Source organism: Danio aesculapii, chromosome 21 (assembly GCF_903798145.1).
Source record: "Danio aesculapii chromosome 21, fDanAes4.1, whole genome shotgun sequence".
In the NCBI taxonomy this organism is placed as follows: domain Eukaryota; kingdom Metazoa; phylum Chordata; class Actinopteri; order Cypriniformes; family Danionidae; genus Danio; species Danio aesculapii.
The window spans coordinates 23973784-24001727 of NC_079455.1; the positions used below are offsets into that span (position 1 = coordinate 23973784).

Below are 27944 nucleotides of genomic sequence, written 5' to 3' on the forward strand. Positions count from 1 at the left end.
AAACTGGAGCACCCGGAGGAAACCCGGAGAAAAATATTTTTCTATAACATATAAATTTGGGTGTACTAGTTTTTGAACCATGATATTAAGTTTTTTTGTTAGATAAGCTCCAGAATTGGCTTCAGTACTGACTATAATCTAATGTATATGCACAAATATAATATTGTATAGCTTCCTATTAAAATAGATATTTAAAAGGGGTGTACTTACATATGCTGAACACTGTGCACACACACAAACACACACATATATATATATATATATATATATATATATATATATATATATATATATATATATATATATATATATATATATATAATGACAATATTAGGCTAAGTATTTATTAGAATCGCAACTTTTTATTATTATTAATACAGTTTGTACATCACATTAGAAAATTTAACAATTAGAAAATTATAATATTTGCAAACTTTCTCACAGTTTGTTGTATTTTAGTTTTAAATTTAAATAAGCTTTTTACCCCCCATGCATTACATTTAATGCATAATAAATTTGTGGACTTTTTCTAAAATGTTTACTTTTGCTGCCCCACATGAAGTAAAAACTCTTTTGCGGACTGTTTGAATATTTAACCCATACATTAGAGGATTAGAGACAGGTGGAACAATCACCAGCTCTAAAGCTAAAAAATGCCGCAAACTCTCTGGAATGTCTTTTGAACCATATCTATTATACATAAAATCAAAAAGAAAAGCAAAAGTAAAATTAAACAGTGAAAATATGTGTGGCAGACAAGTTTGCCAGAATTTCCTTCTGTTTTCTAAAGATGCTTTACATGCAGCAATCAGTTTAATATAGGAAAAAATAATCAAAACTACAAAGCTAAAAAATAAAACAGCGATACCATATCCAAAGACATTATTAACAAAAGATGATTCGCAAGACAGTTTTACAATCGACCAGTTGTCACAATATAATTTGTCAATGTGATATTTACAAAAAGGTCTCGAATTTGACAACAGGATTGATGCAGCTGAGAAGCTGGTGGGAACAATCCATGAGAGCAGAATTAATTTCACACAAGTATTTTTGGTTAGTTTGGAATGATAATCTAAAGGTTTACATATTGCTACATATCTATCATAAGACATCACTGTTAATATTGTGATCTCAGAAAGTAAAGAGCTGTAGATAACATAGGTTTGCAGAGCACACATGTGAGAGGAGATCACGTATGAATCCAATATTAAATCAGACAGAATTTTAGGGTAGAATCCTGACGCTCCATAAACACCATTTATACACAGATGACATAAGAAGATGTACATTGGTTCATGAAGAGCTTTCTCCTTAATAATGACCATAACAAGACAAATATTAACAGACAATATTAGGAGATATAATACAAGAAAACAAATAAAATAAATGTGTCTATATAATTTAGCTTCTTTTGGCACCATAAGTGTCAGTATCACAGGATAAGACATGTTATCCATTATAATATTTAGGGTAGAGTCCTTCAAATCACATGAAATAAGCATATATTATGCTGTACAACCTAGTGTAACAGAAAAATAAGACTATTATTAGTTAGTAAAACATAAACCGAGCATTTCAATCATAATTGCAGCCACAGTCAGAAAAATGACAATAAATATAGAGTATCCACAGAAGTGTGAGTGAAACTGGTGAGATCTTGCTGGTTTTATAGCTTGTGATTTCTCATTAGGGAAATCTCTAAGAGACATTCTTACATTTCTTGGGATTAATTATTCACTCATCAACATTTTAAAATGAGCTTGTTTAAAATAAAGGTTACACTTTATTTTATGGTGCAATTCTTGCTATCAACAAAACAATTAAACTAAGATTTTTAGTTCAATGAAGTACTAATATGCTGCTTAACAATAGCTAGGAAGGTAGTAGTTGAGTTTGGGTATTAAATAGGATTTGGAATGTAAAATAAGACTATATATTAAAAGTACTCATAAACAGCCAAATTCTTAATAATAATGAGGTTATATGCAGGTAGTTAATATTGGGAATTGGTATTTAAACTAAAGTTGTACATATATAGTGTATTCAGGGGCTGGACAATGAAACTGGAACAGTGGCCAATTTAGTGTTGGAGGTTTCATGGCTAAATTTGACGAGCCTGGTGGCCAATCTTCATTGATTGCATAATCCACCAGTAGAAGCAGAGTGTGAAGGCTTAATTAGCAAAGGAATAGCACAGTTTTGCGTAAAAATATTGCAATGCACACAACATTATGGTTGACAAATCAAAAGAGAGCAAATTGTTGGTGCGCATCTCGCTGGCGCATTTGTGTCCAAAACAACAAGTCTTTGTGATGTATCTAGAGCCATGATATCCAGGGTAATGTCAGCATACTACCAAGAAGGAATAAACGCATCCAACAGGAGTAACTGTGGATGCAAGAGAAGTCTGTCTGAAAGGGATGTCAGGGTCTTGTATCCATAAAACACAAAACTACAGAACGAACAATTAAATGTGCACCTCAACTCTCCTGTTTCCACTAAAACTGTTCGTTGCGAGCTCTACATAGTCAATATACATGGCCGGGCTGCTATAGACAAATTTTTGGTCACTCATGCCAATGCCAAATGTCAGTTTCAATGGTGCCAGCAGAGAAAATCTTGGGCTGCGGATAATATGAAACATGAATTGTTCTCTGATGAGTCCACATGATTTGTCTGTCTTTCCCACATCTGGGAGAGTTACAGTGTGGAGAAGCCCCAAAGGAGAGTACCACCCAGACTGTTCCATGCCCAGAGTGAAACATGGGGGTAGATCAGTGATGTTTAAGCTACAACATCATTGCATTACTTGGGCCTAATACTTGTTCTAGATGGGCGCATCACTGCCAAGGACTACTGAACAGTCTGGAGGACCATATGCACCCAATGGTTCAAAAATTGTATCCTGAAGGTAGTGCCATGTATCAGGATGATAATACACCAATACACATAGCAAGACTGGTGACAGAGTGGTTTGATGAACATGTAAGTGAAGTTGAACATCTCCCATGGCCTGCATAGTCACCAGATCTAAATATTATAGGGTCGCTTTGGGGTGTTTTGGAGGAGCGATTCAGGAATTGTTTTCCTCCACCAGCATCAAGCAGTAACCTGACCACTATTCCAACACAATCTCATGGCAATTCGTAACTTTTTGATTTAGTGGTTAACTCGTATGAAGTTGTACGATCTTATTCATTCAATAGTATGATGTGCTTATCCCCCTATGACAGTTGGGTTTGGGGTGGAGTTGGCTGTCACGTGTCCTAACTCATACGAATTAGCCACTAAACTGACAAAACGTAGATAAGTCAAGTTTCCTTGTGAGATCAGGCTGACTATTCTGCAAGAAAAAAGGGCTCAAAATCTCTCTGGCAACTGTGCAGGTTTTGTTTCCGTCATTCTCAAGATGAATTGATGCTGTGCTGGTCACAAAAGGAGGCCCTACACCATAATGAATTATTGTGGTCTAAAACCAGGCGTTTCAGTTTCATTGTCCAACTAATGTTGTGTTTCACTGAACTTCACCTTCCTGCAAATTGCCCTAAGATTTAGGTCCAATATTCATCACAGTTCCATCCAAAATATCACATTATGGAAGCAAAATGGGTCATGCATATTGTCCTTAATTATAAAGTATTGTTATGTGTATAATGTTATGTGGTTTGGATGATTGAAAAAATGTTCTTATATTTAATATTACTTCAGACATTACTAAGTTTTGGGAGCATCTATTTAATTTGCCTTGATTTTATATGTTGTCAAACCTATGAACAATAAACTAATTTTAATATTATATTAATCTTTTAACATTTTACATTTTATATTAAGGCTGTCAGGGAATTCAAAGAGACAGTGATTTGGGGAAAATGTTGCCTTCAAAAATAAAGATCACATTTTCAAAGGCTGTTTATATGGGCTTTTATAAAAATACTTTAAATTAACATGACAAATTGGGGAAATACATTTTTGAAGAAATACAACAATGATGTTAAGATCTAGACAAATAGTACAGTGAAAAATTCATGAGATCAAAATGATCCAAAAACATTTTATTGTTAAAAGATCTTTTTTAGTCCAACAAACAAAATCATATTCTGTATATGTATGTATGTGTTTGTACTTCATAATATATAATATTTTCTTTTCCATTATTACAGTTTGTTAAAAAACAAAATCTTTATAAAGACAGTTTTACCACATCTGTTTTTTACAACTTATTTGGAACATGTGTAACAATTGCTCGATCATTTAGATGTACATAGCCATACAAATTGAATGAAATCAAAAACAGTTGACAACATGCTTAGATTTGGTATTCATTAGACTGACACATTTATTCGATCATAATTCTTTAATATTTGTGCATATGACACCAAGTATTTTAATGTTATTATTGCTATTTTAATTATCAATTTGCATGTACCCGTTTTAGTACCTTTTTGGAAACATTTACTCTTCCTGCAGCACATGAAGTAAAAACGAATGTACGCAAAACTTTAATTTTTAACCCATAGATTAGAGGATTAAACAGAGGTGGAACAATCACCAGCTCTAAGGCTAAAAAATGGCGCAAACTCTCTGGAACATCGTTTGCACCATATCTGCTATACATGAAATCAAAAAACATAGCAACGCAGAAATTAATTAGTGAAAATATGTGTGGCAGACAAGTTTGCCAGAACTTCCTTCTGTTTTCTAAAGATGCTTTACATGCAGCGACCAATTTAATATAGGAAAATATTATAAAAACTGCAAAGCTGATGGAAACAACACCAATAATGTATCCATAGACATTATTGACAAAAGATGATGCACAAGACAGTTTTACAACTGACCAGTTGTCACAGTATAATTTGTCTATGTGGTAAGAGCAAAAAGGCCTCACATTTGATAACAAGGTGGCAATGAAAACAGAGAAAGTGGGTACAATTCTTGAGAATAGAATTAATTTCACGCAAGTATGTTTGGTCAGTCTAGTATGATAGTCTAAAGGTTTACAAATGGCAACATATCTGTCATAAGACATCACTGTTAATATTGTGAACTCACACAGTAAAGAACTATAAATAACAAAGACCTGCAGTGCACACATGTGAGAGGAGATCACGTATGAATCCAATATTAAATCAGACAGAATTTTAGGGTAGAATCCTGACGCTCCATAAACACCATTTATACACAGATGACATAAGAAGATGTACATTGGTTCATGAAGAACTTTTTCCATGATAATGACCACAACAAGACGAATATTGATAGACAAAATAAGCACATATAAGACAAAGAAACAAATAAAATATATCTGCTTATATGATTTAGATTCTTTAGGTATCATAAGAGTAAATATCACAGGATAAGACTTGTTATCCATTATGGTATAAATAACATAAAATTCACAATCTACACACACACACACACAGACACAATTCAAAATACAATAAAAATACAAAACGCAATGTTAATTATCATTCTGATAATCATAAGCCAGTTAGGTCTGATTAGGCTTCATTATGCAAGGCTGGCTGAATGAATGACAGTGAGAATCTCTCATAAAAAAGTCAGATCTAGAGCTGGTTGCTGCAAGTCAGGTCTTTTATCATTAGCGATATCCCTAGAAGACCTCATAAGATCTCTTGGGTTTAATTGTTCACTCGTAATAAAAAAAAAAATACTGGACACTCCTCTGATTTAATTTATTCGTAAATACACAAATATTCTTTAACAATTAAATAATTAATTAATTAAAAAAACATAAAATGGTTTAATTTGTTCAATATAGGAGGACATCTTTAAAGTAAAGTGGTACTGAATAGATTTAGGGTTCTTTCACATCTGTAGTTCGCTTCATTTGGTCCGGACCAAGGGCAATAAATGATACATTGTAGCATTTTCTGCCATCTTTTCACACCACACAGATTGCTTTGGTCCAGTTGAAAAGAACCAAAATGCAGTCATCTGAAAAAATCCACAGAACTCATTGGCCAAATGTTATTGAACATATTTCCTAAACTGCTTTTCGATCAGTCAGAATTAACGTTCGGGAAAATGCCAATGGAACTCCCGCAAGTAAACAAACCGGCAGACAAAATGTCGCTTTTTACTATGGGGGAGCACTGGCTGGTTGTATCCCTGCTCATAGTATACTATATAGTTTGTATACATCACTACGAAACTATACATTTCGAAAATGAAACGCAGCTGCAGCTAGAAAAGCTTTCTCCATGATAATGGCTACAACAAGACAAATATTAACTGACAATATAAGGGGATATAAGCCAAGAAAACTAATAAAATATATATATCTATATAATTTAATTTCTTTTGGTGTCAAAAGTGTCAGCAAAACGGGATAAGACATGTTATCCATTGTGACATTTAAGGCACAGTCCTTTAGATCACATGAAACAAGCAGTACAACCCATTTTAACCCAACACAATATTAGTCAGCGATTCCGCATCAGGTTTAGTATTTTTGGACCCTGGCCGGTATGAGAGGATGAAGTTGAACCAGCCAAAGAAAAGTGCCCAGCGGGCCTGGCGTGCACTCAACCTCTTGGCTGAACGGATATACTCAAGGTTCTTATGGTCTGTTCAGACCAGGAAAGGGTGCGGTGCTCCTTCCAGCCAGTGACGCCACTCACCCAAAGCCAGCCTGATTGCCAACAGCTCCCTATTACCAATGTCATAATTACATTCTGTTGTGCTCAGGTGAAGAGAGAAAAGGTACAAGTATGCACTTTCCCATCTTTGGAAAATAAATTGTTTTTCAGGGTCTGGATTAGAAAGGACAGGAGCAGAGATGAAATGGGACTTAAGAGCATCAAAGGCCTCCTGAGCCTTTGAACTTGAAGTTGAAGTTGAAGACCTGCTAAAGACCATGGTACTCAACCGGGACCTTAGTTAATTCGGCTGTCTACTCCTGTAACTTATTCAATTCAATTCAATTCACCTTTATTTGTATAGCGCTTATACAATGTAGATTGTGTCAAAGCAGCTTCACATAAAAGGTCACAGTAAATAGGAACAGTGTAGTTCAGTTTGTAGTGTTTAAGTTCAGTTCAGTTGAGCTCAGTTCAGTGTGGTTTAATAATCACTACTGAGAGTCCAAATACTGAAGAGCAAATCCATCGATGCGCAGCTCTACAGATCCTGAACCATGCACGCCAGTGGCGACAGCGGAGAGGGAAAAAAAACTTCACTAAAGGCGGAAGTGAAGAAAAAAAACCTTGAGAGAAACCAGACTCAGTTGGGCACGACCATTTTAATTTCTCCGCTGGCCAAACGTCTTGTGCAGAGCTGCAGTCTCAGTGGCGGAGGCTGGAAGCTGGCCTCAGCGAAGACTCGTCTGTCTCTGGAGCGTCATAGGAAACAGTCTCATGTTCTCCACTCTTCCATGACCATCGCAGTAGTTGTTCAGGATTCGGCCAGGTCCAGGATATGGAAACCTTGGGATCATCTCGTCGTTGGTCTTGGATCGAATCAGTGACTCTGCATAGTCTGAGGGCCTCGGGAAGAGTATCCCCAGGTGGAAATGGAGAATAAAGAAAATAATTAGCGTAGCTGATGTTCACAGTGTATATCAGCAAGATGCATAACCTGTGTGGAAGCCCCCTAAGTGGTGCACTAAGTGTATGCTTTACTGAACAGATAGGTCTTTAATCTAGTTTTGAATTGGGAGAGTGTGTCTGAGCCTCGGACGTTATCAGGAAGGCTATTCCAGAGTTTAGGAGCTATAAATGAGAAGGCTCGACCTCCTTTACTCGACTTTGCTATTCTAGGTACTACCAGAAGCCCTGAGTTTTGAGATCTTAAAGAGCGAGTTGGATTGTAGCGAGACAGAAGATTGGTTAGATAAACAGGAGCTAGATTATTTAAAGCTTTATATGTAAGAAGCAATATTTTAAATTCAATACGAAACTTAACAGGCAGCCAGTGTAAGGAGGATAAAATTGGGGTGATGTGATCAAATTTTCTAGACCTGGTAAGAACTCTGGCAGCTGCATTTTGTACTAATTGAAGTTTGTTAATAGAGGATGCTGGGCAGCCAGCAAACAGTGCATTACAGTAGTCCAGCCTAGAAGTCATAAAAGCATGGACAAGCTTTTCTGCATCTGAGATGGATAGCATACTTCGTAACTTAGCTATATTTCTCAGATGAAAGAAAGCAGTTTTTGTGACATGGGAAATATGATTTTTAAAAGTTAAATTGCTGTCTAATATGACACCCAGATCTTTTATAGTAGAGCTAACGCTAACTTTGTATCCCTCTAATTGTAGGTCGAGTTGTGAGATCTGCTGTGTACAGTATTTAGGCCCAATAAGTAATAATTCTGTTTTGTCTGAGTTTAAGAGAAGATAATTGTTGGTCATCCAGTCTTTAACATCTTTAATACACTCAGTTAGCTTGGACAGATTAGACGTCTCGTCAGGTTTAGTTGAAATATATAATTGAGTATCATCTGCATAGCAGTGAAAGCTGATCCCATGTCTTCTAATAATGTCTCCCAGGGGTAGCATGTATATTGTAAACAGTAAAGGGCCTAAAACTGATCCTTGAGGCACCCCGTATTTTACTGGGCTGATTTGTGAAGGCTGTCCATTTATATTTACAAACTTAGAACACAAAGAACCAGGGAACAAGGCAGAACCCAAACAAGATGCAAGACAAGACTGACTCCAGGCCAACACAGTATTCCTGAATGAATCAACGTGAGTATTGTGCTGTACCAGCCAAGGATGCCCCAAGACAACAGGGCAACCGGGTGAACCAAAACGGTACAGTTCAATGGCCTCACTGTAATTGCCGGAAACAACAAGGCTTACATAAGTAGTGATGTAGGTAATGGTAGAGATGAACTGACCAGCTAACAACCAGACAGAAATGGGAGAAGGGAGGGGAATGGCAGGAATACCCCACTGCTTGGTAGTGGCACAGTCCAGGAATTTGCCCTCTGCCCCTGAATCGAGCAAGGTAGAGCTGGAGCTGAGGGATCCTTCATGTTGAATGGTGATGGGCAACAAGTTGCTAGACGGGGGAGTTCAGACAGGGAGAGATGCTTACAAGCATCCCCTGGTTTACTGATGGGGAGAGCAGAGAGCCAGATCAATAAGAGTCTCCAGGTGATGGGGAAGCTTATGAGAAGTAATCTCATCTTGGATCTTCTCATTTAGAACCTCAAAAAATCGGGAAGGAGGGCTCATTCATTTCAGTCACAGGAGGCAGCTAATATGTTGAACTGGATGGAATAGTTGGTGATGGAGCGAGCCTCCAAGGAAGTCGTGCCAACCAGGCAGCCACCTCATCTCCCTGTGCAGAGCAGTCAAAGAGCTTAGTCATTTCTTCCTTGAAGTCATCAAAAAAGTGGCAGAAAGGTGCCATGGCATCCCAGACTGCAGTGCCCCACTCATGTGCTCTCACGGTGAGCAGGGTCAGGACATACGTCACCCTGGACGCCTCTGAGGCATAATGGCGTAGTTGCAGGGCAAAAACAAGCACACACTGGGACAAAAAGGCCCGACAGGAGTTGGGGTCTCCATCATAGGGTGGTGGATTGTTGGCATGGGTCTCTGGAGTGTGGTGAGAGGTGAAGCAACCTGTCTGGACCTTGCAGCGTCATGCTGGAGCGACTCAATCTATGCATTGAGCTCGACCACCTAGGCATTGAGCATCTCCACCTCTCTGGAGGTGGTGGTGAGCTGGGTGACATTCTGACCTGGGAGTGCACCCTGCTGGGTGAGTACAGTCCGCAGCTGGTTTGAACCTGCTGAATCCATTCTAACCTTATTGTTCTGTCACTGAACAAAAGCAAGAAGATTCAAGTGCAGGTCAAAAGATAAGTTTTATTAATCTTGCAGACTGGACTATAACAAAAACCTATAGCAGAGGGATCTGGGGAACACACAGAAGGGTGCAAAAAATCCTGGCAAAAATAAAGGAATTTTAACAATACCAAGGATGGCCTGTAGAGAGTGCATGGGGATCCAATCAATAAACAGTCAATAGAGTTAATGCAAAAAAGAAAGTGAAAGCAGTAATAAATTGTTCCAGCAGGAGGCGCACGGCAATCCAAACTATCAGTAAGCAAGGGGTTAATACTGCGGTGCCAGCGGCCGGGACGAGAACCAAGGTTGAGTGTAAGGCGACTGGAGAGGGAGATCGCTGGTGGGCGGTAGAGAGGGACTGGAGCAAGAAGTGCAGAGAAGCTAGGAAGCAGTCTAACAAAGGTAAAGAGGCGGAAATTCAAAACAAAATCAAAACAGGCACTGAAGCCTAAACAGTAATGAGACGAGGCTAGACTGGACTGGACAAGATGTAAGAAAGCGGATCATAAGGTAAGGACACAAACCATAAGGTACAGGGCAGTGAGAACGAGAGGAATAAATAGGGAAACTAATGAAGAGAATCTACAGACAGGTGCGAGTGAAATAATGATCTAATGAGTAGAATGAAGAGTGGGTGGGGTGAGACAGCGGAGCACAAGGCGAGCTGTCAAAGCAATGCCATGTGCGCCAAGAAAACAAAACAATTGAATGTGACGACAACATGCAGATGATAGACCATGACAAACAGATCATTATGCTGCTTGGTTACGTCCCTGTTAATCATCTCTATACATTTCTTTCATATTTAATTAGTTACCTTATTTAAGAAGCAGCAGCAGGTTAATCTGTCATTCACAAGTCTTTCATGCAGAGAAATCTCAGGTCTTTGGATAATTATCCATTAAGAAGTTAATGTCTAAACATATCTTTATCTAAATTCACATTATTGTTGAAGATGAAATATAACACAGAAAATGTGATTTCAATATTTTCCAGTTAGTTAGATATTAATTATTAGTCATTCAAACAACTATACTGAAGCCATGAAGCTATATGACGGTTGGTCTTGTGTGTCCACCATGCTTGTAGTTTGTTTACTCTTTTTTCCCCTGAGTTTGTAGTTCTAATCAAATTCACATGCAATGAGCAATGTGTTGTGGGCAATATTAGCGGTTAGAGTACAGACAGTTCCACAGTTTGACTTTTTACCAGAAACAGTACACCATCCAGGAACCTTTGCCATACTCCTTTCGACATATGACAGTTTGGGACATACTAATTCTGTTTTCGAATACTATTTAGAATGAATATTATGTGCATTGGGACACAGGAATAGTGGTGTCACAGATGCACAGATGATGTTCATCAGCGCTCACATCACCGGCCTCACTCAGTTTTCGCTGCTCTTAGCAATGCCCATCCCATTCCTTTGCTCTCCTCAAGTCACTCTCACAGTGAATTCCTCAGATTTTTTCAATGGCATAAAGCAACAAACATAAGGTGTTCCAGGTCTGGATCTCTCGTCTTCTTCTGTCATCACTCTTCCTTTTATCCTTATGTCTTCACTGTGGAAATTGAGACAGGTTTTATGCATAGGTGACACTCATCCATGCTCCTGTCACTGACCTCTTTTGGTTCCCACGGCTCTTGGCCATACCCCTTATTGACAGCCATGTCATTCATTCATTCGTTCGTTCATTTGTCCATTCGTCTGTTTCTTTGCAATCTGCCACTCCTTGGACTGGAGTGAATTATTGTAAATTATGATGAGTTTTTTTCTGCTGAGAAGCTGCAGTATGTAATTTACGACACTAGAGCACACATTCACAACAAACAAAGGCTTGCTGTATCCAACATCACCCTCTATAAACGCTTCACCGTCATCCCAATCCCGAAGAAACTCCATAGACTACAGTAAGTAGTCCGGATTGCCAAACGAATCACTGACACTACCCTTCCGACACTTCAAGAACTGTACTCTTCCAGAGTGAGTAAAAGGGCTTGCAAAATCACTCTGGACCCCTCACACCCAGCACACTTCCTGTTTGAACTGTTACTGGTTGGCACTACAGAGCACCGGGCACAAAAACAGCCAGACACAGGAAAAGTTTCTTTCCTCAGGCCATCTACCTCATTAACAGTTAAATATTTACCACTGTGCCATAAACATGTGCAATATTTTCTCATACACACTTGTACACAGCACCTTATACCAATATACAATGCAATACTTTCTCATACGCATTTCTACAAAGCACCTTATAACTTGTATATGTATAGCAAATCTGTACATACAATTCAACATCCAGAGATTTTTGTCTAATGGCGTCTCTGTGTAATATTTGCTGTCTTTTTTCATATTTATTTTCATGTTGTCACTTGTCAGCTTATGTTCACTGTAAGCTTCTGTAGCCAAAACAAATTTCTTGTGTGTGTTAGCACACTTGGCAATAAAACAGATTCTGATTCTGATCTTCTAATTCACCATTCCCTACATTTGTCCACTAATATAGTAATTTATTACATTTGTCCAATAATAAAAAATGAGTGAGTGAATTTGAGCATTACAGTGCACTGATTTGAGTGCACCGTAAGGTTAATAAATCAGTAATATTAATAAAATTTTAAATTAAAAATTTCTTGGGCAGACCATGTGGTGGTTATTTAGCATGAGCAAGCTGTCTCTGTAATGTATACAAAAATTAATTAAATAATATTTTATTTTGAAACTTACACTGATAGGATACCAATGTACAGATGACATCTTGCGATCAGAAGCTAAAATTAATTTAGTGTGCTAACTCTGCATTATGGGTATTTACTAGCTGTTGAGTCTACATGGATTGTACACTGGTTGTTACAGTGCAATGTAGGATTGATTGAGTGCACTTAAGAACATCCACCATGGTTTCAGAATCCATTATAAATGGCTAGTATGGAAATGGATAGTATACTTCATGGTATTATGAAGCAGAGTAAAGCTGAAAGCAGTAAAAGTGAAATGCTGAAGCACTTGCTGATGAGAGTCAAGTGTGACAAGGAAGGAAAGCAGCAAGAGAGCTGTTGTTATGTCACATTAGACCAGTTCTTCTGGTTGTGATCATGTGTAGGAAAAGCAGCACTGTTTTATCATACTAAATGCATGTTAAGGTTCAGTTATAATGCTGCTCTGTGCAGTTTAATAAAATGTGTTTCCATGTTTTCCATAAAACTAAACTACAAATTGAGAGTGTGTGATGCCATTAGCATGGCCACTAGTTAAAATCGCTTAATTGACTGGGTTTGAACATTCTTCAACACATTTGGGATAATATAAGTACATAAGTCAGCAAAATATACAACACATTTATAGTGTTTTTTGGATATTTTAATGAAAAAAATTGTACATACGGTGCCTTTAAATTATGATATAAAATAAATATTAATTTATACAGGGTACTGCATATTCCAAACATTAAAATTAGGATGTCTAGAGCCCAGTGAAAACAAAACAAGAATAACTCTGGGATGACAAATCATACCGTTACAGCTTAAAAGATTTAACTGATGAAGGCACTAACTAAAAATGCGAAGTGTCTGTTTTTAAAAGTAAAAATCCTCATATTCTATTACTTATTACTAAAAGTCTGATCATTTTCTAAAAATGAATGAAAATGAAAAAGGCACAATGACTTCTTTTAGAGCCAGAGGTATTCATCAGGTACTTCAATAAAACTATTTAATACAATACCTGAAATAGTATGAGACATCTTTACAGGACAGGATAGATAAAAAACTGAGCTGTGTTTGCTCATTTGTGTATGAACGATATTAAAAACCTTTTTTTCTTTTCATAATTATCGACTGATAATGCTTGACCAAGAAAACTTGTAATTGAAAATAAACTGAAGAGTGCATATTTTAAAGTTATAGAAATTGTAACTATGACCAGTTTAGTGTATTGTATGTTTTTCACCATAAAACTATATATTTTGTTTACATTTTAGTTGTTGACAATATGATTTCAGTATTGTACAATAAAAAAGACAGAATCCAGCACTGCAAAACAAATACAACACAAGTTTATAATGACTTTTTCAAGATATTTTTGCACAATTTCAAGACCCTGTAGCGGACTTCTTTTAGATTCAATCCATATATTACAGGATTTATAAGAGGAGGCACAATAATTATTTCTAACGCCAAAAAATTCCGCAGGTCATCTGGGAAATCACTTGAGCCGTATCTGCTGTACATAGTGTCAAAAAGAACTGCAACACTGAAATTGACCAGTGAAACGACATGAGGCATACACGTCTGCCAAAATTTCCTTCTGCACTCTAATGATGATTTACATGCAGTGACAAGCTTCACATATGAGACAATAATTACAACAAAAATGCAAAAGTGAAATGAAATACTTATTAATCCATAAATGTTATTGGTGTCTGTTGATTCACACGAGAGCTTCACCATTGACCAGTTATCACAATACAGTTTATCAATATGGTTTTTACATATCACCAGCTTATTTGACAGGATCAGAGATGTAAGTGAAGTAATAAATGGCACAGTCCAACAAAAGAAAAGTAAGATGACACAAGTAACAGGGTTCATCTTTGTATGATAGTCTAAAGGTTGACATATGGCCACATGTCTGTCATATGCCATCGCTGCTAGTATAGAATATTCACATTTAATTGAACTGTAGATAACAAAAGATTGTAAAGCGCACATGTAAGAAGGAATAACATACGAGTCCAGTTTTAAATCATGCAGGAATTTAGGATAAAATCCAGTGGCTCCATAAATTCCATTTATACATAGATTGCACAGAAAAATGTACATTGGTTGATGCAGGGCTTTCTCTAGCACAATGACCACACAAAGGCAACTGTTCAAAAGACAAATTAGACAAAAAAGGATGAAAAAGCATGCAAAATATATATGTCTAAATGATTTAGATGATTGCGGTTCCATCAGGGTGTAGGAATCAAAAAAGGTAATATTACCCATGATCATATGCTTTACCGCTAAATATAAATTTGGTCTTGGTTCTGATTATTTGATATTCATAATCACCAAATGTTAAAAATCACAAGCAACTAATGATAAAAGACAAGCCTAAAATTATAACACAATGCTGCTAATAGTTCTAGTCAAGTTTTACCACACCAGTCTTCATCTTGCATGTTCACAACCATAAAGAGGCTCTCATGACAACTGGCATGCTTATAAATACCACTTATCCTCACAGCAAATTCTCAAAGAAACTCAAGCATAAACACCTCAGGGATAAAGAGATTTAAAATATAAATATATTTAAAATATAATATATTTCAGTATAAAATTGTATTTACTAAATATAGCCTAAATAATTGTTCAATGTTTTAAACAAATATTTTGAAAAATTATACAAATTAAATATATATATATATATTTGGTCTTGGTATGTACATTTTTATAAAGACACATTAAGACTCTCAAAAGTTTATTTTAAAAATGTAATCTTTTTATACATATTTATAATCATTCTAATATTGTTACAAACTCTTAAAAACAGCATACTTCAGTTTTGATTACAGATTTTGTTCTAGCTTTCCCAGACTGAATAGGTGATAATTCACATCTCCCTGTTTGTCAGTCATTTCAACAGATGGGAGCCCAAAACACCACTGACACCAATGAAGCTTGACAAATTGAATTTGTATGCCAAATAATACCACATAAAAAAGAATGTGGGGGTTCAGCATGTGGATGCAGTGCTTGTAGACAGCTTGTGCCCTATGCAACTGAGATCACGGCTTGCTCTTGCAAGACAGTGAGCCACCCCTGTTGTCTTCTGCAAGGTGATGGGCACTCGGGCAAGTCTAAGGGTTACAGTGGGGGCTAATCCGCTGCCTCTGGGCTCAAGGACTCCCAACTCCTTCTCAGCATGCCCCATCCAAGCTTCAAGCAGGGATGGTGGTTCATTCTCTGGGATGGCCACGCTATCGCTCAACAATGTGGTGGACCAGATGTCCATCACAGCATTGGTGTGTCCCTTGATGTCCTCTCAACAGAGCAAAGCAGAGCCTACACTTCTGAAAAGCAGGCCATTTCTGCCCTGCATACCATGGCCATGGGCTCTGCACAGCGACTGAGTATGCTCTAATGACCACCAAGTCTGCCACTCGTGCCCTTGGGAGGACGATGGCCATTTTTGTGGTCTCTGGCTAAACCTGGCAGATATGTGTGACGTTGACAACTTCGACGTCATGCAAGCTCACTTTCTTGTTGCACCCATATCCCAGGCTGGCCTGTTCCGCAATATCGTTGTGGACTTTACCCAGGAGATCTCGGCATTGAAGGAGCAGTCAAGTACATTGGAGCAGGTCATCTACAGATGGGCTTGGAAAACTGCTTCTGCCCCGGTGCCTTTCACTTTGACAGCTCCTAGCCGAGGACAAGTGGGCAAGTGGCCGAGGTCAAGTCCAGTAAGTGGACTGCAGAATGTCCCTGAGACAGGCCACCTGGAGAGGAGGGAAACTGCTTATTCCCCAGTGGAGGGCTCCAACCTCTGACTCACTGGAGGAGCCAGATGCTTGGCCCATTACATTGTCTGGTATGCCCACTTGGTCAGCCCGCATTCTGGGGATCAGTGCCAGCTATGCCTGATCCCAGATTGGCAATCCCATACGTGTTATTTAGCCATATTATAGTTTTGCTAATCATCTTATCATGTATAGTGCTCCTCCTGGTAAGGGCTAGCAAATATGTCTATATTGTCACCAGGTCTCCCAAGTTGGGTAACAGGTGGCCTCCACAGCACCCCTTCACTTTTTCAACATACTGTCGTATTTTAAAATCCCTAATCTACATCCAGCTAGGTAAAAGACTCATAGGACCCCCTTTGAATTTGAATAGAAAAATTCCATATTCTGGTAAGTAAAGGCCTGGGGACGTTGGAAGGCTGCGGTGATGCTTGTGTCCAGTCCAGCTACTGTGGTGTTTTACATACACTTCCCCAAAAGTGTCATACCGACATGGCATTTCCATTCCCTTGTTCAGGGAACGTGGGTTACGTTCGTAACCGGGACATTTCTTCTGAACTGAGAAGTAGGGTTGGGCGATGTCGACCAATTTGGCAACGTATGATGTCTAATGTGAAACATTGCTATGGACAATGGCATCATCGCCATAGCCATCGCGGTGAATTAACTATTTAAAAATAATCAATTCATTTGTAACAAATTAATTATTTGTAGCCTACCGTTTCAACTACCTGACCCACATGGTCTTTGTTTTACCCATAACCAAATCATAAATAAATAAAGATAAGTTACACACAAACTACCACCTGTCAATCCCTTTTTCCGCGGGACTGCAACCAACCAACAGTATCTGGGGTTTTCACTAAAATTACTAAGTACAAGCGTGAAAGCGAAAGATTTAACCGGTGTACTGACGCTGTGACATGTTACCTGATAAAATCAAAAGACTGAAGAGTCATTAGAGACAAGATTAATTAAATATCAAGTTTAACAACTATAGTGAGACACGATCCAGCAGAACATCCTTGATAAACTGTCCAAAGTGCACTGCTCTCTGGGGTTTTGTGCTTAAAGCACCCGCTGACTGCTGGAGCACAGATGCGCATGAATGCTGCAGCACATGACAGTGTGTGTGTGTGTGTGTGTGTGTGTGTGTGTGGTCACGTGATGTGCATTTTCAGAGGTATAGTGTGGAAGGAGGTATTTTCAGAAATGCTAGATGAAACACCAGTGTGGACATGGATCGTTTTTGTTCTAAAATGCCATTTTAAAACTAAGACGTATTCGTGTAAACGGGGAAGTGTGTACTTTTCACGAGCGGGTTGCTGCTGCGACAGGAGCGGGGCGGTGGATCGTCTATTGACCCAATCCTACTAAGACATGTCTAATTCTTTATGTAGTGTAAGAAGGGTGTTGCTTCAGTGTTGTCTAATGCTGACATGTCTGATTACTGTCACGAAGTTTTTTTGATGTCTCCAGGATTCTTGAGAATTACAGGCGCGAGTGTTTGATTAAAGATGGAGCTGAACTGTGAAGCACAGAAGGCTTTTAGGTGTTCGAAAATATATGTTTTCCTATACAAGTTTGAAATTTTGCTCTTTAAAATATATTAAAATTAAAAATACTAATTTTATCCAAAGTAATTTATATTCACTGACATTTTATTCAATGTTTAAGCTTTTAAAAAGAAGATACAGTTGTAGTTATTTTAATTATTCTTCAAATATTTTAAGTGCTGTATTATAAATATTATAAATGCTTTTTAATGTAGATTTAATGAAGATTTTTTCAACACATTTTTAATCATAATAATTTTAATAACCAATTCCTTTTGTCTTTGTCATGATGACAGTACATAATATTTTACTAGTTATTTAGTATTAAGATACTAGTATTCAGTATTAAAGTGCTATTAAAAGGTTTATCTTGGTTAATTAGCTCAATTCGGAAAGTTATTGGATGACAGTGGTTTGTTCTGGAGCCAGTAGGAAAAAATTCCTAATAATTACCTTAATATCTGTTTAAAAAAAAAAAAAAAAGCTGCTTTTATTTTAGCCAAACTCAAAGAAATAAGACATTCACAGAAAATAAAATATTGTAAAAATGTCCTTGCTCTGTTAAACATCACTTTGGAAATATTTGAAAAAGAACAAAACTTTTACAGGGGGGCTAATAATTTTGCCTTCAATTTAAAGGTACAAATGAACTATTAGTGTGACTGTTACTGTATAGTCATCATCTTATATGTAGACAACCATAAAGAGGAACTAAAGATAGCTGACATGCTTTTAAAGCCTTTTTTTTCAACAACACCATGCAAGACAATTTGAAAATATGCACAACACTTTGATGAAAGGACTACACAATGTTCAAAACACAGCTCATTAAGAACACAATTCTTATGTAAATGTCTTTAAATTATTTAAAAAAATATTATTTCAGCAATATGGTAAACAAATATATATATATATATATATATATATATATATATATATATATATATATATATATATATATATATATATATATATCACAATATATAACTATAAATATATCAATATTTTTAATATTCCATGTGCAACAAGAACAACATGCCTATGTTATTTTTTTTATTTGAATAAAAGATTTCAAGATTTTTTTGCGCACTTCTTGGAGTTTTAAGCCATAGACTATTGGGTTGACAAGCGGTGGCACAATAAGCATCTCTAGAGCCAGAAAATTTTGCAAATTGTCTGAGATATCACCTGCTCCATATCTGCTGTACATTGCATCAAAAAAAGCAGAAAAGACATAATTTATCACTGTGAACATATGAGGCACACATGTCTGCCAAAATTTCCTTCTGCACTCTAATGATGCTTTACATGCAATGATAAGTTTCACATAGGAGAAAAAAATGAAAATGCACAAGCAAGAATAAAATGCAATCACACAAAATCCAAAAATATTATTCATATCGTGCGATTCACACGACAATTTCACAATAGACCAGTTGTCACAGTACAATTTCTTAATGTGATATTTACACAGTTTCTTCCTATTTGACAACACAACACTAATGAACACGTAACCAAAGGGTAGAATCCAGCAGAAGCTAAGAAATACACTGCATGAGAATTTGTTTAGCTTGTTATGATAGTTTAAAGGTTGACATATAGCCACATGTCTGTCATATGCCATCACAGTCACTGTAGTGCAGTCACACAATAGTGAACTGTAGATCACAAATGCCTGAATTGCACAGATGTAAGAAGGAATCACATATGAATCCAGCATTAAATCATGTAGAAATTTCGGATAAAATCCTGCAGCACCATAGATGTCATTTACACACAGGTTACACAGGAAAATGTACATTGGCTGATGCAGGGTTCTTTCCAAGACAATAACAGTGCTGACCCAAGCGTTAACAAGAATTATCAGAATATAAAGCACCAAAAAGCAGATGAAATAAATATGTCTGAATGATTTTGAGTCTTTTGGTACCATCAGGGTGTAGCTTGCAAAAACGGTCTCATTATCCATTTTCTACAGCCGTAAAGAAACTCTTTTAAAATGATTCCTTCTTAACATTCAATTAGACACAACATGCAAGAATTAGAAACATTAGTTCTATCTAAGGAAAAACACCCATATTAAGCAGAGAAATACATTTAAAGACAATTGTTTATAAAAACCATACAATCATTCCCTTATGTCAGCATTTAGATCTTACAATGGATGACCTCGGTCATGAATGTAAGATGCAATGACTGCTGGCATGCGTATAAATAACACTTTTGACGCAACACAACTTGTCCATGAGGAATTAGGAAACTAACCTTTGGGAATATTCTCTAAGATTGGTTGGTCTTTCCTACAATATTTGTGTCTTTGCAACACAGCTTTTTTTTTTCTCAGAACATTAGATGATTTAAAAATGAAGATTAAAAATGCCTTAAAATGCATAAAAAACCATGGAGATGTATAATATATACTTATAATGATTTATAGCGTATTATATATTGTCCACAATAGCTATAACCATTTCTACTTTCTCAGTATATTTCCTTTGTACAATATTGTATGATTATAAATGAGGACTTTTATCTACCATATCTACTACATTTATCTACCAATATGTTGTTTGGTTTGTTCAGTTATTTTTTGCATGTTGATTTTACTGCAAGGTTTAATGGACATTGGCTTAAGGAAATAAACATACCTCTCATCCTCATACATACTGTTTTTATTTTTATATGTATAAAAAAAGTGCTTGTGATAAACGATGTATATGTGCACATCGTTTTTTGTAAAAATATATACTTTTGCTACATAATATATAATTCAGGGCACCACGGCGGCGCAGTGGTAGCACAATCGCCTCAGGGCAAGAAGGTTGCTGATTCGAGCCCCGGCTCAGTTGGCATGTCCTCCCCGTGTTTGTGTGGGTTTCCTCCAGGTCCTCCGGATTCCCCCACATGTCTAAAGACATGGTATAGGTGAATTGGGTATGCTAAATTGTCTGTAGTGTATGTGTGTGAATGAGTGTGTATGGATCTTTCCCAGTGATGGGTTGCAGCTGGAAGGGCATCTGCTGCGTAAAACATATGCTGGATAAGTTGGCGGGTCATTCCGCTGTGTCGACCCCAGATTAATAAAGGTACTAAGCTGAAAAGAAAATGAATGAATGAATATTTAATTCAATACCATAACATTTTCTCTCCCTTTGAAATGACGTTTCTTCACTTTTGGTCACCTGAAATGCCTTAATAGCGAGGTTATCAGTGCATGTCTCATTTCTGCCGTACCTTTCCAGGAGACAGTGGTTTGAATAAATATTATATAATTCTGTCTGTAAAATTTAGCCCCTTGTTCTCAACATCATCGGGCATCTGAAAACATTCTGCAGAGGTTGCCAACAGCTTTCCAGTGAACATCATCCACAACTTAGTACAAACTGGCATTCAAATCTTCCTCCTTTTTTTTCTAACACCACCCGAATTATAATGATCCAATTGGTTTGCAAAGGATGAAATCGTGCACCCCCTACATTTTTCTTATTTCAGAAACTGTTTCAATTAGATTTAAGTCACAATAGGGGAAAAACTGAAAAATAGGTTCCATTTTACGTCGACTTTGAGGACCAACTTCGAACCTTGAGCCCTCTCTCGCCCAAAGCTACCCTGGAATCAGTGCCACCCAAAAACCCTTACTTTTCAGCCATGTCCATCCTAATGAAAATATAAGCTGATCTATATGTTTGGGAGTAAAATTTCATCTATACCCCCAAACCTGTGGTACATTCGTCACTTGTGGTTCTGTCTGGATTTTGCACTCTCTAGTGCTCTAGGGAGCTCCCAAGTACTTCCTCTCCCATTGTATGTACCCTCCTAGCGTACTTTCCTCATTGTTCCCACACAACACGCAAAATGCTTTGTCTTGAGACCAGTGCTCTAGTTCCTTTCCCTTCACTGGTCCCACCAAACACTGTTAATCCCTGGTGGTCCCATCAAGCATCCAAGCTCATCACCACTGGTTCCACCATGCTTTCTTGAAGTCCTTTAGAATTCCTTCCTAGAAGTCCTTTGGTTCTTATTAGTTCTATCGAGCATTCGGACTACTTCACCTCCTTTGTCTCTGCTTTTTCTACCTTGCACCCAGGCTCCTTTTTTTGCCACAAAATTATGTACTCCACAGGTTCTGCCCAATTTTCAGGCTCTATACTGGAAGACCTACTGGAAGCTACTGGAAGATAATGTACTCCAGTTAAGCTGTTTTATTGACTTTTAGTTTTTTTAGTCCTGTATAGTTTTGCTCTAGTTACTTCTTGTTTCCTTTGTAGGCTGGCCACTTCTTTCATTTAAAGGGTAGTTTTCTAACCTGCTATTAGACCCACCCTGTCCTTGTTTTCCTGCCCCAACATGACATTTACATGACATTGGGAGGGATGAGGTTGTGGCGGATGAAAGTGAAGAGTGGGAAGGGGGGGTCGTTTGAGCCCCTAATCTCTGGGGCCCCAAATGCTTGCCTTCTCTCATACAGTTGTCTGCTCCCAAGAAACTTGTAAAAGTGTTGTAATGTAATGTATGTATTAACCCCTCATGCTTCTTATTTTTTTCATTAGCATGTGCAAATATTCCATACATACACTTATAGCAGTAGTATGAATGCTTAGAAATAAAGTTTCACATCTACAAATACTTCAGAGTATGTATTTTATTTTCTAAGTAAATATATCTACTTTTAAAACTGTTTATTTTATTTTAAAGTATTAAGTGCATTTCAGTTGTCTCTTTCTCCTTGTGTCGTTCCATTGGCACTACACATAATGTTTTTGGGGAAAAAAGTTGTTTATTTGTATGCTTGGATTGTTTGGGTTTTTAATTAAATCTGGTACAATTTCATGTCAACAGTAGTGGTTTCATATTTGTTTAATACAATTGGAGCAATTAGCAAATTGTTTGTCAGTAGACCTGAGCAATCCAGTACTCTATTTTAGGGTATAGAATCAATGTATTGTGGCACTGTTGGTTCCCTATCATGCTTTGTAGATGGGGTCAAATCAGACTCATTCCTCAGTAGGGCAATTAAAGTGCTTTGTGAGCTGTGGAACTTAGTAGGTAAACCATTCTCATTAGCACCAAGGACTATATGTTTACAAAATACACGCTATGTGATTTGGATATAACATGCCCTGTGTTCACTTTATTTAATAAAAGACATTTATATTCATTTTAAATGCTATCTTGAACTATCCTTAGACTCAAGGTGTTAACTTTGAGTTGTTGCAGGTTCAACACAATCTTGCATCATATCAGCTAAAATAAAATATTAAATATACAGTTCTTAAAGATAGATGGACATTCAAATAAACATCAGTGCATTATTCACAAGAGATTCAAATTCCCTGACGGGAGAATAAAGAGATGGTGCAACAGTATTTCTTAGATCCAGAGGCCATTAGTGATCACGAGTTAGATAATTATCCCATTTGGGACATAATATCTCTTTGTGGCCAAAGAGATCTCTTTTTTCCCCGGAGAGACCAAAAACCATGCTATTCTTGCTGATAGCAGAGTCAAGCCACTGTTTGACCAAAACAACTGTAATGGCCTATAGCTTGGGGAATTACATGTTCAACACCTGTTTTGTAGCCAAGACCATACAACATGTAGGCCTTTCCGACACAGTAAATGGAAACTTTAAAACACTAAAAACACACTTAATAAAATAAAATATAAATAAAAGAGTAAATAAAATGTGATCAATAACCTATTATGTATTTTTTTTATTTGGCACAATACAGGCAGTCATTGTTAGACTGTTAGATTAAGAAAATCAATAAAGTTTGTGTGATTGTGAGCACAATCATGGTACCAACCCTGACTTATTTTAATCCTGAAACAAAAAACACTATTTATTAAGTTACGGAAGAAAAATATACATGTTGTTCAGAAAAATTAAAATTGAGAAAGACATGTTCAGTTTGTGACAAATAGCATGAATTGTCTTATCCACAAATTAAATATGAACTGACTTCAAGCACAATGTACTTCAGACTTTGTCATTGCTTTGTAACTTTCACACGGTTCTTAAATATTCTTTTGCGAACTTCTGTAAATTTTAAGCCATAGATTACAGGATTCACAAGAGGTGGCACTACAACCATCTCTAAAGCTAAAAAAAATCGTAGGTTGGCAGGGACATCATCTGATCCAAATCTGTTACTAAAGTTATCAAAAAGTGTTGCTACAGTGAGATTTATCAATGAAATGACATGAGGAACACATGTCTGCAAAAATTTCCTTCTGCACTCTAAAGATGCTTTACAGGCAATGATGAGTTTTAGATAAGATACAATAATCACAATCACAAGTACAGAATATAAAGAAATAAAAATAAATCCATAAATATTATTGATGACAGTTGATCCACATGAGAGTTTCACAATTGACCAGTTGTCACAATATAACTTGTCAATATGATTTCTACAAAGTACCAATCTATTTGATAAGAAGACAGCAATAAACATACTGAGAAATGGTATGATCCAACATAGGACAAGTAATATGCTGCATGAAAATCTGTTCATCTTTGTATGATAGTCTAAAGGTAGACAAATGGCCACATGTCTGTCATATGCCATCACTGCCAATGTAGAACATTCACACATTACATAACTATAAACAATAAAAGCCTGAATAGCACACATGTAAGAAGGAATAACATATGAATTCAATATTAAATCATGCAAGAATTTAGGGTAAAATCCTAAAGATCCATAAATGTCATTTACACACAGATTACACAGGAAAATGTACATTGGTTCATGAAGTGCTCTTTCTAAGACAATAACAACAATGAGCAAAATGTTCACAAAGAGTATCAGAGTGTAAAGGAAAAAAAAGCACATGAAATAAATATACCTGTATGATTTAGCATTTAAAGGTTCCATCAGAGTGTATGTTTCAAAAATCGTCATATTATCCATCAGTTATTTACATTTGTAAATAGTTTATGTAAAATGTAGCGAATTAACAAATAACTGATAAGCTCTTTCTTCAAGATAAAACTTTAAATGCAAAAATATAGCATACATGGTATTAAAATATGATGAGAACTGACACCAATAAATTGTTACCATTGCATTGCTCCAAGTTGTGATTCTGCACATTATGAAGTAGAGTCATGCACTGCTGGCCTGCTTATATATTAATATTTTGCTGAATCGGATATCTCTGAGGGTTTATCAAACAAACTCTAGGGGAAATTTAAAGCTCTGGTTGACTTTTAATCTTCAAAGAAGCAGTTGTTCAAAAATCACTGTTTAAAATAAGAGTTATTTGTACTACATATTAGAGATTGTAATCACTATAAGCCAAATATCAAATTATAACTGCACAGCTAATATACATGGCAATAACAATACATCCATAGACATTATGAATCAGTTGTCACAATAGAATTTATTAATATGATATTTACAAAATGGCCTCAGGTTTGCCAACAGGGCTGCTGGAACCACAGAGAAGTTGGGAAGCTGGGCTACATATCAATCATAATTTGATTTATTTAAAGAGCTGTAAAAAACAAAGTTTTGCAGAGCAAACGTAAGAGATAACATATAAATTTAACATCAAATCATATAGAAATTTAGGGTAGAATCCTGATAATCCATAAACACCATTTATAAAGATGGCCCAAGAAGATGTACATTGGTTCATGAAGAGCTTTCTCCGTGATAATGACCACAACAAGACAAATATTAATTTATATTAATTGACAAAATAAGCAGGTATATTGAAATAGATAACAAGTGAAATACAAGTCTTGAGATACAGATGAGAGAGTTTGGAGAGGTTGTGATTTAATTTTGCTGTTGTTTAGAGACAATCTGAACTGTTAAATTAAGCAAAGTGGTGTACTATGTGTTCTCCATTATTTCATCTCTCCTCTCTTTGCTGTAGCTAATGTAATAACTATATTCATGTAAATTTGTACATATTGAGTGAGTTGAGCACTGTAGGGGCTGAGTGTCATTTTCTTTGCTAATAACCTCTCTCCTTTTTTGGTTTAGTTAAGTAGTAAGGGAAGTGGTGGTAATTTATTTCTTTTGATTCTGTTAGGTCATTTATATTTGGGTGGAGTAAACTTTTCTTTTGTTTATTATTTTGGCCATGCTCAGCCCTGAAGCTATTTATGCGCTCTTATGTTTTGTTTTCTGTCATACAAAACAACTTTTCTTGATTTTTCTTGCAATAAATAAACCTGATGGGCATTGACTTTCAATCAGTTTAGTTTATTTACTTATTTATTTTCTTTTGGTTATGTTTCAACTCCAGCCCTAGACATTGGGGTTGTAACATAAATTGGGGCCTCGTCTTTTTGGGTTGTGAGAATCAAAAAAGTAATTAATTTTTTAATCTCACTTTTTGCAGAAACCTGAATGTATTATGACTGTGGAATTATCAGCCTCTTTGACCACGTCTTGTGACAGCCTGTCAGAGATAAGTCTTTCTCTTTTTTGTCTATCTGTTCACTTGTCATGTAAAAAAGATCATTCGAAGTGGATAATGGAAAGTGTTGGGACATATTTCCTCTTACCAACATAGCAGTAAATGGTACAACAGAAGCCAAGTATTATGCCACATATATGTTTAACCATCTTTGATATTCTAGGCTTAGGACCACATCAATCTCATACTTCATTGCTGTCAATGTAGAATATTTACACTACAGCTGTTCTGTAGATCGCAAAAGCCTCGAGGTCACACATAAAAGAAGAAATCATATTTAAAGCCTTACTTCTGTTGGATTTTTACCCCAGACTGAATAAAGTAAGTCTGCACCCGGCATTTATATGGTTCTCTTTTGACTGCCAATTGACATGCCAAAGCTTCTTATCTTAGGGCACCATAGGCCTTTTTTTAATAAACTATATGGTTTAACTTGATAACCGCCATTTGTCTTTAATCATCTGATCATTGGATCAAGAAAATGTATTAAAGCTAGTTGTAGGCACAATCATGGTACCACATCTGCTTCATTTTGAGCATATTTATATTGCATATTACATATATATATATATATATTGGATTGATCTTGCTGATTCTGTGTTGTACTGGTCTGTTTTTTTAGTGTGGAAGGTAATCTTCAAGCAATGACTTGCTTCATGTCCAACATACTTCATGCTTGTTCATTTTTTATTACATTCATGCATTTTTTTAAGATTCTTTTGCGAACCTCTGTTAGTTTTAAGCCATAGATTACAGGATTCAAAATAGGTGGCACTACAATCATCGCTAAAGCTAAAAAAAATCGTAGGTTGGCAGGGACATCATCTGAGCCAAATCTGTTACTAAAGTTATCAAAAAGTGTTGCTACAGAGAGATTTATCAATGAAATGACATGAGGAACACATGTCTGCAAAAATTTCCTTCTGCACTCTAAAGATGCTTTACATGCAATGATGAGTTTTAGATAAGATACAATAATCACAATCACAAGTACAGAATATAAAGAAATAAAAATAAATCCATAAATGTTATTGATGACAGATGATCCACATGAGAGTTTCACAATTGACCAGTTGTCACAATATAACTTGTCAATATGATTTTTACAAAGTACCAATCTATTTGATAAGAAGACAGCAATAAACATACTGAGAAATGGTATGATCCAACATAGGACAAGTAATATGCTGCATGAAAATCTGTTCATCTTTGTATGATAGTCTAAAGGTAGACAAATGGCCACATGTCTGTCATATGCCATCACTGCCAATGTAGAAAATTCACACATTAAATAACTATAAACAATAAAAGCCTGAATAGCACACATGTAAGAAGGAATAACATATGAATTCAATATTAAATCATGCAAGAATTTAGGGTAAAAACCTAAAGATCCATAAATGTCATTTACACACAGATTACACAGGAAAATGTACATTGGCTCATGAAGTGGTCTTTCTATGACAATAACAACGATAAGCCAACTGTTCACAAACAGTATCAGAGTATAAAGAAAGAAAAAGCACATGAAATAAATATACCTGTAGGATTTAGCATTTAGAGGTTCCATCAGAGTGTATGTTTCAAAATTTGTCATATTATCCAT

General features: G+C 36.4%; 6 protein-coding genes across 6 annotated transcripts; all 6 read right to left on the reverse strand.

Moving 5' to 3' along the window:
• Window positions 1-500: 500 nt before the first annotated feature.
• On the reverse strand, window positions 501-1460 carry LOC130215051 (olfactory receptor 52D1-like). The gene has a single exon (XM_056446939.1). The coding sequence runs from the start codon at window positions 1458-1460 to the stop codon at window positions 501-503; it is 960 nt and encodes a 319-aa protein (XP_056302914.1).
• A 2954-nt stretch (window positions 1461-4414) lies between these two features.
• LOC130215030 (olfactory receptor 52D1-like) lies at window positions 4415-5377 on the reverse strand. Its single transcript, XM_056446920.1, has one exon. The coding sequence runs from the start codon at window positions 5375-5377 to the stop codon at window positions 4415-4417; it is 963 nt and encodes a 320-aa protein (XP_056302895.1).
• An 8513-nt stretch (window positions 5378-13890) lies between these two features.
• or62b5 (odorant receptor, family 62, subfamily B, member 5) lies at window positions 13891-14823 on the reverse strand. Its single transcript, XM_056446922.1, has one exon. The coding sequence runs from the start codon at window positions 14821-14823 to the stop codon at window positions 13891-13893; it is 933 nt and encodes a 310-aa protein (XP_056302897.1).
• Window positions 14824-18935: 4112 nt separating this feature from the next.
• or62b3 (odorant receptor, family 62, subfamily B, member 3) lies at window positions 18936-19865 on the reverse strand. The gene has a single exon (XM_056446924.1). It carries the CDS (start codon window positions 19863-19865, stop codon window positions 18936-18938), a length of 930 nt encoding a protein of 309 aa, XP_056302899.1.
• A 4021-nt stretch (window positions 19866-23886) lies between these two features.
• On the reverse strand, window positions 23887-24813 carry LOC130214965 (olfactory receptor 5K1-like). The gene has a single exon (XM_056446844.1). The coding sequence runs from the start codon at window positions 24811-24813 to the stop codon at window positions 23887-23889; it is 927 nt and encodes a 308-aa protein (XP_056302819.1).
• Window positions 24814-27008: 2195 nt separating this feature from the next.
• LOC130214815 (olfactory receptor 52E8-like) lies at window positions 27009-27944 on the reverse strand. Its single transcript, XM_056446646.1, has one exon. It carries the CDS (start codon window positions 27942-27944, stop codon window positions 27009-27011), a length of 936 nt encoding a protein of 311 aa, XP_056302621.1.

Coding starts and splice junctions, on each gene's coding strand:
- LOC130215051 (XM_056446939.1), bottom strand. CDS start 1,460: ATGGATAACATGTCTTATCCTGTGATACTGACACTTATGGTGCCAAAA.
- LOC130215030 (XM_056446920.1), bottom strand. CDS start 5,377: ATGGATAACAAGTCTTATCCTGTGATATTTACTCTTATGATACCTAAA.
- or62b5 (XM_056446922.1), bottom strand. CDS start 14,823: ATGGGTAATATTACCTTTTTTGATTCCTACACCCTGATGGAACCGCAA.
- or62b3 (XM_056446924.1), bottom strand. CDS start 19,865: ATGGATAATGAGACCGTTTTTGCAAGCTACACCCTGATGGTACCAAAA.
- LOC130214965 (XM_056446844.1), bottom strand. CDS start 24,813: ATGGATAATATGACGATTTTTGAAACATACACTCTGATGGAACCTTTA.
- LOC130214815 (XM_056446646.1), bottom strand. CDS start 27,944: ATGGATAATATGACAAATTTTGAAACATACACTCTGATGGAACCTCTA.